A 14,533-nucleotide genomic window follows, 5' to 3' on the forward strand; every position below is an offset into this window, starting at 1 on the left:
GCTGTAAACTCTTTCAAATCTTTATGCACATATTAAATGTGTGTGTGTGTAAACGTGTTTCACAAAGGATAATGTAGTTTTATTAAATGTAGTGCACTGATCCTGTCTTCCCGTAAAATGAATGAATAAGAACAGATGACAATTAAGCTTGTCAAATGGCATAAAAAAATTATAAACACAACACACACACATTTCTAAGAATACACGGTGTGTAATTCTGCTACTTTCTTGTTGTTTGCTGTGTCACACGACTGTGTAAGCATTGACATGTGTCCAAACCGCTGTATTTATTTATAGTAATCAAGTACAAGTAACTCTCCCACATTTCCTTGCTGTACTATTTCCCTTGTCCTATGTTTATACACATTTTTTCCTCACAGTGTAGGCTGTCTGTAAAAACTGATACGGAAAGTTTAATGAGAAACTTTGTGACATTAATCGACATCCAATTATTTTAACTCCGCGTGTCCTAGATTTGTGTCGTCTGCTTTGTTGTATCGTCTTGTGTTCCATCTCGTTAATCGATATGACACGTCACGGCATGTTCATCGACACATGCATGAAAATGGGACTACCTGTAGTGTTAGTGTCATAAAATACGATCCTGCGCTGATAAAAGATCGCACACAACTCCGCTGCTTCTTCTCCTAGTCTGCGCCACTGTCGTCTGCTTGTGGTTAGTAACTGTCACCTACCGAAGTCCTGGCTAGCCTTGGCACGTGACCTGTACATGGCTGTCGCCGAGTCTCGTGCTGTGCCAGTCGATGCTCCAGTTTGCGGCGTGTAGACAGGCAATCTAACTTCCAAAGCCGAGATTCAGCAGTAAATAGCAGTAGGTTGCTGACTGGGTTAGAGGCCTATACGGCTATACATAAACATTCATCACACACGCACAAAAGTGAATGACAAGACCCGGATGCCGCAGCTGTGTGTTGTACCTTGATGATGTCATTGTACTTGTTCCAGGGACGTTGTACACAGTATTGTAGATCTGAAAACAGGTAGGTGGTTGATACATACTATATAAAATAAGTGTAGGAGTAAACACCGCTCACATTACATCAGATGACACAAGGGAAGTTCTCTAGCACTGTGCGAAATCTCTGAACTATATGTATAGACACGTACACCAGCAGCTGCTGATACTATAAGTAATGTAGTATTGTTTTTATTCTCATCCCATGTTTGTCATATGCTGCACATGACGTATAACCACAGAACCTCATTACCCTTCCCCAGCACACGACATCCTACATACCTATCAGAATAATGTAAGAAAGACATTATAAAGACTTGAACCAGTTCGACAATCGTTAATTGTGTATTGATGAGTTTGCCTTGTTCGTGAGTGCTATTGACGTTCCAGTTGATTAGAACTTCATGTAGATTTGTGACTAAATCATCGTCATCGCCTTTATTACCACCATCATCGTCATTGTCTCCATCGTCATCATTTTCAGGCGCATTCCCACATATGGATGGGCGCTCAATGCGCGATGCACGAACGACAAATTATACTGTTAGCTGTAGATCAGAATCACAGCATAAGTAGCTAAAACAGCAATATTATTGATAACAATCACGATAATGTCAGTTGCTATAATATCCTTGTCGTCGTATGCTTAGAAATCTTCGTGTTTTGAAAGGCCGACAGTGTCATGGCCCCACGAGACACGTGGCGCTATTTGTGGCATCGCATGCGCCGCCGAAAGCTTCTTAACGAAATGGAGACCCACACCAGCCTGCACCGCTGCCTGTCCACCTTACAGCTGACCGCCATGGGCGTGGGCTCCACTGTCGGCGTTGGCATCTATGTCTTGCTCGGCGTGGTCATCAGAGATTATGCTGGTAATACCCTGTCTCTATAGCTGGTGAGGGGATAACTTCTCTACTGGTGACTTATGGAATAAGCTAACACTTTCACTGGTGACATGTGGAGTAAATTTTCCACTTGCACTGATGGTGCATGGGAATGAAGTTAAGATGGGTCGAATAGCTTCCCAACCATCACTTTCAGCACAGAGCACCAACCATCTTGAAACGTTTTGGGGGCAAATTTTGTTAGACTTTCAAATATGAGCTAACGATCCCATCTTGTGAAAGGGTTTTAAATGATTGTTGAAATGTTTGTCGGATTTGAAAATAAAGTTCTCCTCGACAGAGAATTCATTTCAAACATAGTCGAACTAATAATGCCGGTGGGTATAAATTCTTCGCATGCCCCTAAGGTGGGGTTATCAATTCCTATTCTGTTGCATTGCGGCCTGGTAGACTTAATGTTCCTCCCTTGTGGCTGGCAGCATCCCTTAACATGTGCTGCTGGCATGAGATTATCAGTGGTTATCGTATTGTTTCAGGGCCTGGAGTGATATTTTCTTTCCTGCTGGCTGGCGTCATCACGCTGCTCATCGCTTTCGTCTTCGCCGAGTTCGGCTCGTACATCCCCCACACGGGGGGCTGCTACACGTACGTATACTTCGCTGTCGGCGAGCTTCCGGCATTTCTAACCGGCTGGTTACAGTTGATAAGTAAGTATAACTCCCTTCTTCTCTTGTCTGTGTGTATGTGTGTGTGTGTGTTTTGTTTTGTTTTTTTCCGCTTTGGTCATTTTGTGTGCCCTTCTCCCACGCCCATCCCCTCTTTTCCCCTCTCACGCTATATTATTTTATCTCGATTCTTGTGTTTCTTCACACACACCCCTTTTTCGATTTCTCTCCCACCCTCAACTCATTCTGTCCCTCACACACACATTCACTTTCATAGTGAACATGACCAGTCCTAATGCTGCCTTCATCAGGAACCCCTTGCTGAATGTGTAAATAAAGCACTTAATACCAGATGTGAATGTTTAGAAGCATGAGCATCCAAAACAGCATTTCTATATCAGTGGACCGATGGCCTAAAGACTACAGTGTGCAGTACAGTTGTCTGTTGTTGATGCTTTAATATATGATGATTATTGCTTGGTGCCATTACTGTATATCCTACCCGATTGTATGTACTTGCGAGTTGATTTTATTTTGTAATTCTTCCTCAAATTTTTATGAGAGTGAGGATGGCTATGATGAGGGTGTTGTTGCTGACAAACCTTTGGAATGGGCTTAGATCTGTTCAGTAAAATGTTCTGGTTCTTTTCCATTATCTCTTTTCATTCCATCACCATTTTTATTCCTTCTTTCTATCTTTCTCCTCGCTTTATCTGTGCTTTTTTTTTTTTTTTGAGGTAACGAGGTTGTCCTGTACCACAAGAGTCTGATGTCTTAGAAAACATGACATGTTAGTTCTGAGCCAACTTAAAACCCCATGTGATACAGCAGTCCCGCACTCATTAAAATTCACCGGCCAAGCACTCTTTTTCTTTCTTGCTTTTGTGTTCAGAAATGGTAGGTTGTGCCTCTTAACCTACACATCTAATTCAAACACAGTTTGAACATCCGAAAAGATTCTTATACAGCTGGTCGTGAAGGCCGTTTCTGATGCCAGCCAGGGCTCTGAGTGTTGGTTTGTGTGCGCAACAGGGGGAATCATCTGTCTTCTTTTCACTTTTGCAGCGTATACGAGCTCTGGGGCGATCGGAGCGAGGGCATGGAGCGGACTGGTCGATTCCCTCTTCAACAACACTATCCAGACCTTTCTGGACGACAGAGTCGGCCGCCTCAACCTAGGGCCGCCCTTCTCTAACTCATTGGACTGGATGGCTATGATCTCTGTCCTTGTCATCGCGTTGGTGGTGTCCTGCAACGTTCACTGCTCCTCCATCATCAACTCCGCGCTTGCGGTGCTCACGATGGGCATCCTTATCTTCGTCACAGTCGCCGGCGTCATCCTGGGCGATGTCACCAACATCATCAACGCCGACCAGGGCGGATTTTTGCCATACGGGATACAAGGCGTTATCATCGGCGCCTCCTCCTGCTTCTACGCCACTAGTGGCTGCGACAGCATCTGTCTGGCGGCGGAGGAGTCGAAGGACCCGTCAAAGTCTGTCCCCCGGGCCATTCTGCTGACAATCGGCACAGTCACCATTGTGTATTGCGGGGCAGCTATGGGTACACTCTTCCTCATTCCTTACTCCATCATCGACCTGCGTGCACCGATCCCCTCAGCCTTTGCATACCAAGGGGTCACCTGGGCCAGATACTTGGCGACGATTGGTCCCATCTTTGCCGTGACCAATCTAAACATACTGTCAATGTTTTCCGTGTCGAGGATAGCTTACCGCATGGCGTCTGACGGGATGTTTTTCAAAACGTTTGCTTACATTCACCCACGGACAAAAATTCCATTGGTTGGGGTGCTGGTCTTTGGAGTTTTGTACGCAGTTGCTGCTTTTCTCCTGGACCTCAAGGGTCTCGTGCAGTTCACTGTCCTGTGCATGCTGTCTCAGAGCATCGTCTTATTCCCAGCGTTAATAGTTCTCCGAGCGAAGGGTCACAACGAGGAGACCGCAAAGCGGCTTTCGTCTGCAGAGGAAGAGCAGTCTGCGGGCCCAGAAAGACACTCAGAAAATGAATCCAGTAATCAGCTTTCTGATGAAGAGACACTGTTGTATCAATATGACGGCGAAATCCGGAACAACTTTAGTAGTGAAAGTAGTAGAACAAAAGCATTAGGTGATTCTGACGGAGACTTGGGTTCTGGAACTTTAATGCAAGGCTTGAGGGCTGCAGATACAGATTGTGAAGAATTGTTAGGGCTAAGAGCTCAACAGTTTGTGCAAAGAGCCAGTAACGAAAATGAACCTAGTTTTGAGGGCGCATTTTGCAGCATGCCTACAAACACAAGGCCAGACAGGAATCAAGATTTTAGAGACAAACATGACAAGACTCCTGGTAAACCTCAAAGCCAAAGACAGCTAAGAGCAGAGAAGAAAGAAAAGGGTAAAAATCAGCAAAGCCAATCTAGTAGCATTCTGCACCATTTCTCTATTCTTCTGAACACGAAACTAGCGACGTCGTTGCTGGTGGTGTGTGTCGCTGTCCTGGCTATCCAGTTTGGCTTGGGATGGGAGGAACTTAAAAGTGGCAACTGGATGGCTTTTCTGGCAACCTCTCTCCTGATCTGCCTTATCATCTTCTTCTGCGAGGTGCTGCACTCACGCTGTGGACCTGTCCTTCATGGCGGATTTCAGGTAAGCCTTAATTCATTCTGCTTCTAGAATTTGTTGCACTTCACACAAAAAATTAAATTAAGAAAAAATCCAAACCGAACAGAGACTCGACTGAAAACCCCGTCTGTCCATAATTCAATAGTTGTCACCTGTCTCGGTGGACTTTAGTCGCCTAACACTAACTCAGTGTGTATAAGTGATTTTTGTTAGCAGGTTTGAGCTGGCTGATTGTGTGTTTACTTTTCTATAAACAATGGATCAGATCCATATTAAAGATTAAAGCTTCTGCACATATTGCTCTGTTATGAACTTAAAAACATAGTAATCTGCAATTTTCTTTAACAGGTTCCACTTGTGCCTTATATTCCCACGCTGTCATGTTTCTGAGTGCTCTGCTGTTTGTTTCTGCTGCTGATCTCATGGGTCTCTTAGAGCTGCTGATACTGGATCGTTCTCGGTAAGCATAATTGTTCTTGATTACCCTGTGCATGCATGGTATGAAATTTAACTCTTTTGAGCCTGGGATGACTGCTTGTACCATCACATTGACTCATTATTACTGTTTGATTAGTTTTATCTTTGTTATAATAGCTTAGCCACATTAATGCAGTGTCATTAATGGACACTATTTATGAAAATAGTTCTCCCTTTTGATCAAAAGATTTCGCAAATATGTTACTTAATAAAACTTGACTGTGGGCAGTATAACATGTTTCATTTTATTTTTGTTTTGTTTCAGGTTTGGTTGCCTATGTCTGCATGGTTTTCACACAGAGAACCCAAAATGGTGACCTCGGTATGGCTTCACCAGAACCTACAGAACAGTATGCTCTTCTCGCACAAGAGGAAAATGTCTCAGAAGAGGAGTTCTAGCGCAAAGTTGATTAATGGGCTAGCTTTTGGGCATTTGATGCTGTGAGTGATTTCTTGACAGAAATGTACTTAAAATCATTCTAAACATACATAAAATCAATAATCTGATATGTGGTAGTCACAAAAGTTTGCTTTGGTGAGGAGACTAGGAGACTAATTTGGCACAAACTAAATCAAATCAATATTCAATAGTTATAAAAAGGAATTCACCATAACCCTCTCTATTTTCATATCAGTTAATGAACAACAAAGCATGAAAGGAAAAGTGAAAAAAATATATGAAAAAGAAGTGAATTAGAAGGAAAAAAGTCACTATCACAACAGCGATAGAAAACTGTTAGATGAAATGTTTTCATACTTGAATATTAGAAAATAAAACAAAGAACACAGAGAAAAAAAGCAAGAAATCTCCAGATAGCATGATCTACAAAGTTAAAATGTATAGTGACCTCCACTGTTTGTAAACCTTGTACACGGGACAGAAAGTAGATTAGGGTATGTACTGTCCAGTAAGATCTACAATTAGTAAGCCTTGTAAATGGGGCATAGACTATTTGTGTAAAACATTAAACCTTTCTTGGGAGGGCTGCAACAGTTCTTCCTGACTATAGTTTTCACTTTTTTAAAATCTAAGCTGCAATTTAATCAGCACGTGAGTGGTAGTATTTTACACAAGCAATTAGGTTAGGGTTTCTTTAAAAGTAACAAAAAGGCTAGTCAACCAAAGTGGAAACTGTTGCTATAAACCAAAATATTCTTTCACCTCTTTAACTTTGTTCCAACTCTTTCACAGATATTTGGCCTAAACTTTGTGGCTGCACCTATACTACAGCTGTTGTAATTGTTACCAAATGAAACAGGAAAGAATCAATAATGCTAGCTGAAGCATTTCCAAACTTATTCCAAACATAAATTAGACCATAAAGGAAATGACTGACAAAGTTTTGAAAGTTTTGCCATTACCCTCTTTTCTGCATGGCCAGCAGTTCAATGGTGATGGTACTTCTTAATGCAATGTTGTAGCTGCTTATCACCATGAACGATGTTCGTTTATTTCTACTTGATGTGTAATTTAAGGTCTACTACCTGCAGGAGTAGACTATCAGAAGATGACAGCTGCATAACTGTACGTAGGATACTTTTTCAAATTGCATTGGACATACCTTATTCCTTGCTTTACCAAAAAGTGCACTTTCAGGATGGTTTGAGGTTAAAACAGTTGATTTCTGCTTATTTTCGTTCTTTCCTTACATGTTTATTTTATCTTGTTTGTTATTTTTATTAAAGGTTATTTTTATACATTCCATGGTAACTAGTTCCATCTCATTATTGCATTACAATTTTGTTTTGCAACTAAACAAAAGTGCCTGTTGTCTGTTCTTTACAGCAGTGTGTGTAAGCATGTGCCTGGGGAGGTGTGGGGGAGGAGAGAAAAAGGAAAAAATGTGCTCGATATCCACAATTTGGAAATTTTCAAAATAAACACATTCCTGTTATAGCTATCATAAAGAGGTCGTGATGGTTTGTAATATTGTTATTTTGCAATCATGGTGTGTTTGAGCTCTAGCTCTCATCTCCATACAAAAAATAAAGGTAAACCTGCAGAAATAGCTAAAGCAACCCCTTTCACAATCCCTCCCCCAAAACAAAAAATAACCAAGAACTATGCATCCATATTTAAGTCTCAATACATGAAATTATATGCTTTGTTAGGAAAGAAATTGTCCCCATAACCAGAAACAATGATGTAACACTAGTCGGCTGGATGCTCTTGAGAGGGGAAAAAAGCTAGTAAATGGAGACAGCCCTTATTGTGGAAAGTTCTGAGGTCTTGGTAAGAAAACCGAATCCTTGGAGATGATGCAAACATTTGGCTCTAGCTATGGAACAACATCTTCAACTTCACAACAATAATCTACAACAGATAGGCATTTTAAAGTTTGTTAGCAACCCTTTATGCATTGTATATATATCATAATGATTCAATTTTAATGAATTACCTATTACCATTGTTTCCTCCAATGAACAATAATGGCTCTGGATAAATAATTACAATAATAGATAATAATGCACAAAGATACTGAAGATTAATACTGACAGAAACACACTATCCTCACAAAATTGTGTGTTCTCCCACCAACACTTAGTTATCAGCACAGTTTCGAGAATAAACATTTTTGCCTAGTTAATCTCCAAAATTAAAGTGATAATAATAATAATAATAAAGATAACTTACATAAATGTGTATCCTGGCCCTATGGGCAAACTCATGTTTTACAATGACATGTGAATGCATGCAACACAATAAGCAAACATGCTGTCTAGAGAATGCAATATGGGATGACAAATGATGTGTAGTCTGCAGCTGCTCCCAACTTTCTTGATTCATTTGATAAACTGTAACCCAGTCTTCAAGAACTCCTATCCACACCACAGTTTCAGTCATAGAATGCATTCAATAGGTGCGAGTATTTTTTTCTGCTCATAGAATTGTCTGAGGAATTACTCTTTGAAAACCCATAATAAGTACACAACCCTTTGGAAGGGACAAAGTGTACATCTACCAATATAATGGGTGCTTTGGTTGCGCAACAGTTAGTGTTCGTCACCAATATAGTGGGGATTGGTTGTCTTGGGTATAGATTTCTTTTAGGCACTTTAATTCTTTCTCTGCATCTGGCTGCTTTGCTGTGATATAGCTTTAGTTGCTGGCTTTGCATAAAAAATCCACCCCCACCAATATAATACTTTCATGACATTCAGCTTATCATCCTTCATGAGTGGCTAATATGCTTTTCTATATTGTTTTGGTCTGGTGCTCTTTGAATTGTCAGAAGGCTGTTGTAATCTTTTCCAGAAAATGATATCACATAAGACAGATTTCCATTTTTGTCTTTTAAGACCACCAAATCAATTTAGCTGATCATAATAGTCAAAAATAACAAATGCAGCGGTGCAACATCTGTTAACAGATTAGAGGTTAATAGTGCTATAGCTCATCATTCAGAACTACACAGAACTTATTAATCTGTGATAAAAGCAGATCAATTAACACTTACAAATATCTTGTGCATAGATCAAATCTTCTGTAGATTACTAGGCTCTACATGATAACAAAGCCGAAAGGATAGGGACACTGCATGGACTGTGTGACCTAGGCCCATTGTAAAAAGAAACTGTTTTGGCAAGACAGACGGCAGGTAGTCAATGGGATAACAGCATGCTGTAGATGATAACCAAAGGATGCAGGCAAGTGGACAAGTGCAGAAAAATGACAAAGAAGCATGTGTAAAATAATAGGCACAAAACTCCCAGACGTTCACATAAACACCCCATGAATAATATATTTGGCAGCCCATTTATCCATAAAATACCTTTAAAAAGTACAGCTAAACACATTCGGAGCAGAAAAAAATAATCCCATCATCAGACTTTTATAGCACATTTCTCCATTTTAATGGTAGATTCAAAGTGCTGTACAAAAACACATGCAAATATAATTCAAAATGAACAGAGGATACATCCACAAAGACAGTGCTGGCGCTATGGGAAGGCAAGCAGGCATGACCGTCCAAGTTCCCACACCTGATGGGGCCCCAACACTAACAAGTGCACTGTCGGGATGAGATAATCCATAATTTTTTATTGCCCTGCTATGTATGTTGTGCCAGCCTCTATAGGCCCTGCAATTCTATTTGCCCAAGGCCCCACATCCCCTTAGCACAGATTCTGATGAAGACATAACAACTAGACAGACACAACAAAATGATATAAAAGAAAATATATTAAAAAATATATAAAACAAAAAAAAAAAAATCTGCATCGACATTCAAATAGCTGTTCATTTATGCTCTTTGCACATATCCAGATATCATAATGTCATAAAGTGGTTTTGAAATGAATCTGAATTTATATCATCACAATTACAACCAGGTGTTCTGATAAGCTCTGGCTTGACATGTAATCCAACACACACAAGCACACTTCCTCTTTCTCTGACCCCTACTCTTCCTTGTATTGGTTTATTTAACACCAGATCTTAAACTGTTAAACAGGCAATGCTTTAGCCACAGTCTTAGAAGCAGCAGCATAAAAGATATTGGAGAAAAACTTCAGGCCTGTCTGCCCTCCTGGAATGTAACTGACAATATACCTGCAGGGAAAAAAAGTTTTACTTTAAAAAGACTGTCATTAATAAGAGAAACATCAATGCTAGATGTTTCTCTTTAAGTTTCTATTAATCAGTAAGTACAAAAACCTCAACAGTATAAAAATATGCTACTTATTTTTAACATCAACAAAGTCTAAATTTTCACTTGGACATGTTTCTTGCCCTTTAAGGAGGGTTTTGTTTCCCACCCAACAAATAGGTTTGTACCTGAACTTATCAAACTTTAAGAAACAATGCAAGATTAGCTGCACAGAGAAATCTAGACCTGCTGGCTGAAAAAAATCAACAATGTACTCACCATACTAGTGCAAATACTTGAGCTGCTGCACATGCAACCGTCAGAATTGTGCTCTGCACCTTTAAAAAATAAATTCAACAGCATTAATAGACGTCTAATATCTGTATATAGTCTGAGAGATAACAATTTTTGGAAATGGTTTAGCTAATGTAACTATTAACCTTTCTAATATTTAATGTTAGTAACTAAATTGAAAAATAGAATAGTTTTTGGTACACATGTGTGAAGGAGCTACTATGTAGGCATTCAGTTTAGGCAGAGTTTATGTGCAAAGAAGTTAGAATGTGTAAAGCACTTTTAACAAACAATTAAACTTAAAAATTAAACTTTAAAGTACCTAATTAAAGAATTATGACAATGAATAACAACTATATAATTCTTACCCATATAGAAAAGTAGATAGTGGCAAACATTGCTCCAAAATAAGTAGCTGTGAAAGGCAGCCTTTCCATAGAAAACAAATGTTTCATATGGTTCCAAGGTCCCCAAAGGAATGCAAAACTGAATCAGTATTATAAACTGTATTATAATAAATGCATTATTATAATGTTACATAACTCAGTGCATAGTACACTGCACATCACAGCTCTTTTTGACAAAAGAATATCTCCAATTAGATAAAAAAAATGTAAATGTAACTGCCTTTTATATCAGGATACGATCAACTGGGCAGAGAGCTTGTCAATATTTTACAGAATCTGGGCCTACTATTATCTGGTAGTCTTTTACCTGTCATTTGTTTTCAATAAGAAGTGATCTAACTATATGTGATGCTCAGTTTCAAGACAAAAGGCTGTATATAGACTTGCTAAAGCCAATTACTACTAAACATTTTATCTACTCATGAAGCAAGTTTCACATAAGTAGTATATTCCACTATGTGATCTGAATGAAAAACAGCCTCACTCTGGTGAGATATCTTTTAATTTGATTTACTTTACCTTGCGATTACAAAAAAACTGCCAAGTGTATAAAGCATTGCAAATTTTCTGGCCTTCAGAATCAGCATTGGAATATATAGCATTGCCTGCAAATGGAAAGTAAAAATTACACCTATTTACACATTATCTTTCACTTAAAATTTTTACAAATCTTGCGTGGCAACTTCCCACATCCACACATAGACTTTGAAAACAATTAGTCTTATTCTTTAAGCATTAGCTAGATAAAATCAGAAAATTAAGACTTACCAGACTAAAGCAAAATGTTCCCATCAGTAAGCACATTATAAACCCAATGATTCTTTGCTTTTTACTCTGCAATCAATTGAAACATCAGATTAATAATGCCTTCCGGGTTAAATTTTATAGTGAATTCAAGATTCAAATGCTTTTATCTTAACAAGAAATAAAGTCCCATAGCCTTCTGATCATTGTAAATGGAGTTTATAAAGGCCAAACATTTGTCAGAACCAGATTTTGTGAAGGTGATACCTTGCCCCACCCTCTAGTCTACGGAGTCAGGTACCCACTCAACAGCAAAGTCACATAGGGTAAGCTTTCTGCATCACAGGGTGCACTACTCTGGCCTTGGATGCCAGTTCTCTAGCCCTCTATGCTTTCCCTTGTTAATACTACCTGGATGCAGACACCGAAAAAGATTCTAAAATAATGTAAGAATTAACAAACAAGTAACATGCTCACACGCATACATGCATGCATGTGTATATGCACAAATTACTTTATTCCTAAAAATCAGTAACCGTATGAATCGGTGGCTGATTACCATTTGTTTTGTATTTGTTAAGTAGTAGTATGATAAATGAGCAAGGATCAATCTGGCTAAAAACCTGTTTCTGCTGATAAAATATACTGAAACACAATGAAAATGGTTGTGTTTTACAGCAACAAGGCTACAGTTAAATAATAAATCTTTTGTTAGGTAGGTAACAGAATGAGCAAAAATGTCATGCTTTTTTAATATCTAGCCCTCGATATAAGTAGAAGAATTTAAACACTACATCCTTACAAACAGAAATCTAAAAAAGTATATTAAATAGATATGTCCATATTACATAGCAGATTTGATTTCTTCTTTTCAAAGATAAAAATGATTGTGCTTCAACACTTGTGTAACCTGAATAAGGTGATAGGTTGTAATGCATAGTTACTGCTCAACATTCTCATCTCTTGGTTTCTGAACTTTCCAATATGTGTCTGCCATTTATACTACGATGATCCTGCTTTACAAGTCTTTGCACTGTTGTTTATTTTACGTTGTTGACTGTGATTGTACTGGATTACTATGATATGTACAGTGCAATGAGCTTGTTTGTTGGCTGGAATATTGCGCAGTATAAGTGACCTTTTATTATTATTATTATTATTATTATTCAAGTAACCCCAATTTATGTAATCATTTTCAACTTCAATGGGTCAGTAAAGGGCTATCAGACCTCAAATATGATTTGTACCTATCTCTCACTCTGTGATGATGTTACTCATGGACTTTTGAAACAAGAACAATATTCGGTAAGGACTGATACAATTTGGGAAAAAGTATCTTAACCTTACCAAATATGTGTTCAAGTCAAACTGTAAAAAACAGCTTTCAATTAAATGTAATTATTAATTTTTAAATATTACAAATGTTAAAATTAACAGTTATATAAAACTGAATAGTGTAAAGGTTGCAAAAACCTGTCTCTAAATTCAAAAAAAGATGACCGTAGATGGACTGCCCCTACTACAATAAATTTGTCCAAGATACTGAAGCCCTAAAATTAGTTAAGATATACAAATCGGGGAATAGCAACGGCGTTCGATTTGAAGTACACCATTAATGAACGTCTCACATTCTACTTCTATAAGGTCAGCAACGGAACGAATCTTTTCATGTAAATATTAAAAAATGGATCTCCTTTTGCACTATTATATGCATGCGACTATTTTGAGTTTTCCACCGCTAAAAGGTTGCAATACTTATTATAGGCGACGAGACAGCAGTGCAGATTTATTTGACTTCTCACCAAGCTCGGAAGCAAGGGGTCTTTTTGAGCGTCTGTAAACCACCCATTCGATGATTCCCCTCCCACTTTTTCTTCCGACACACTTTCTTTGTCGAACCATCCAGTGAAGTAGCGGGATGTCGAGTCGGATACACCAACGGTGTCTTTTTTCTGGGCTCTAGACAAGTAATCCTTTAGGCTTTGATTCAGGTCGGCCATTTCATCACTAGCTTGTTGTCATCAAGCCATTTAATAAACACAAACCATTTGGAGATATAGTTTTTCGAAGACGGAGGGCGAATCTGAAGACTAATTTGAACAAACAGAATAACATTTAATCTCAAGCTAAAATTTCACCCTCTTTATCATTGCGACTTAATTATAGAAATAATCATGCCATAATAACTATAGTTTACTTCACTCCCATCATATACCAAAGCAAATCATGTCAGTTGATTCTGCAGACGCTTGCAGTTTGACATCACCATTGTCGAACTGGTGAGAGGCAGTGTGGAGGGTGTTGTTTACACACCACATGGCTGCTTGCCAAAGCTAAGTGCGACCAACAATCGTATAATAATTTCAACATTATTGGCGGCAGCCCTCACTCAGCTTGCCTGAAGGCTGGTACATGAAAAAAACATACTTGTATCCAAAGCTGACAATTTCACATCTTCATGCCATGTATAGTGGCTGAAATCTCAATCTGCTTAGTATTTTTTTTTATTTTTTTTTTTTATAAGTTTTGTAAACTTTTGTTTTTGAAGGTCTGCGAGACATAATTCAATTCATGTGTGTGTGTTTGTATGTCTCACAGTAGTAGAAATGGTTATATATTTGCCTAGGTCACTATGATCACGAACTATATATTATACGTCCTTGCTATTATTATCTGGGTCTGAGTTACACGCAGATTGCAACTTCACAACATATATTATGTTAACCGCCAAACTATAAAATAGTTCTAAATTTCGGACTGTTATAGAGAGAGATACTGAATCTGTTCAAATTTTGTTAGGAGCACATTGGTGCAACTGTAATGTCTCCTGCTGAAGAGAGTTTTGTACAAAAGAAAATTGTTGACTTTCTACCACAAGTTTACCACGATGATAAAGCATTATTGAGAACTGAACT

General features: G+C 38.6%; 2 protein-coding genes across 2 annotated transcripts; one reads left to right on the forward strand and one right to left on the reverse strand.

Annotated features, from left to right (window-relative positions):
• The first annotated feature begins 510 nt into the window (after positions 1-510).
• LOC112556078 (cationic amino acid transporter 4-like) lies at positions 511-6,373 on the forward strand. The gene is made up of 6 exons (XM_025224693.1): positions 511-1,001; positions 1,647-1,848; positions 2,358-2,528; positions 3,552-5,131; positions 5,456-5,567; positions 5,850-6,373. Exons 2-5 carry the CDS (start codon positions 1,659-1,661, stop codon positions 5,495-5,497), a joined length of 1,983 nt encoding a protein of 660 aa, XP_025080478.1. The 5' UTR covers positions 511-1,001; positions 1,647-1,658; the 3' UTR covers positions 5,498-5,567; positions 5,850-6,373.
• A 3,047-nt stretch (positions 6,374-9,420) lies between these two features.
• Positions 9,421-13,667, reverse strand: LOC112556082 (protein transport protein SFT2-like). Its single transcript, XM_025224697.1, has 6 exons — positions 13,421-13,667; positions 11,643-11,708; positions 11,394-11,479; positions 10,836-10,953; positions 10,453-10,511; positions 9,421-10,136 (listed from the first exon to the last, which is right to left on the reverse strand). The coding sequence occupies exons 1-6, from the start codon at positions 13,616-13,618 to the stop codon at positions 10,031-10,033; spliced, it is 633 nt and encodes a 210-aa protein (XP_025080482.1). The 5' UTR covers positions 13,619-13,667; the 3' UTR covers positions 9,421-10,030.
• Positions 13,668-14,533: the final 866 nt, after the last annotated feature.

The sequence above is a fragment of the Pomacea canaliculata genome, linkage group LG2, assembly GCF_003073045.1.
Source record: "Pomacea canaliculata isolate SZHN2017 linkage group LG2, ASM307304v1, whole genome shotgun sequence".
Classification (NCBI taxonomy): domain Eukaryota; kingdom Metazoa; phylum Mollusca; class Gastropoda; order Architaenioglossa; family Ampullariidae; genus Pomacea; species Pomacea canaliculata.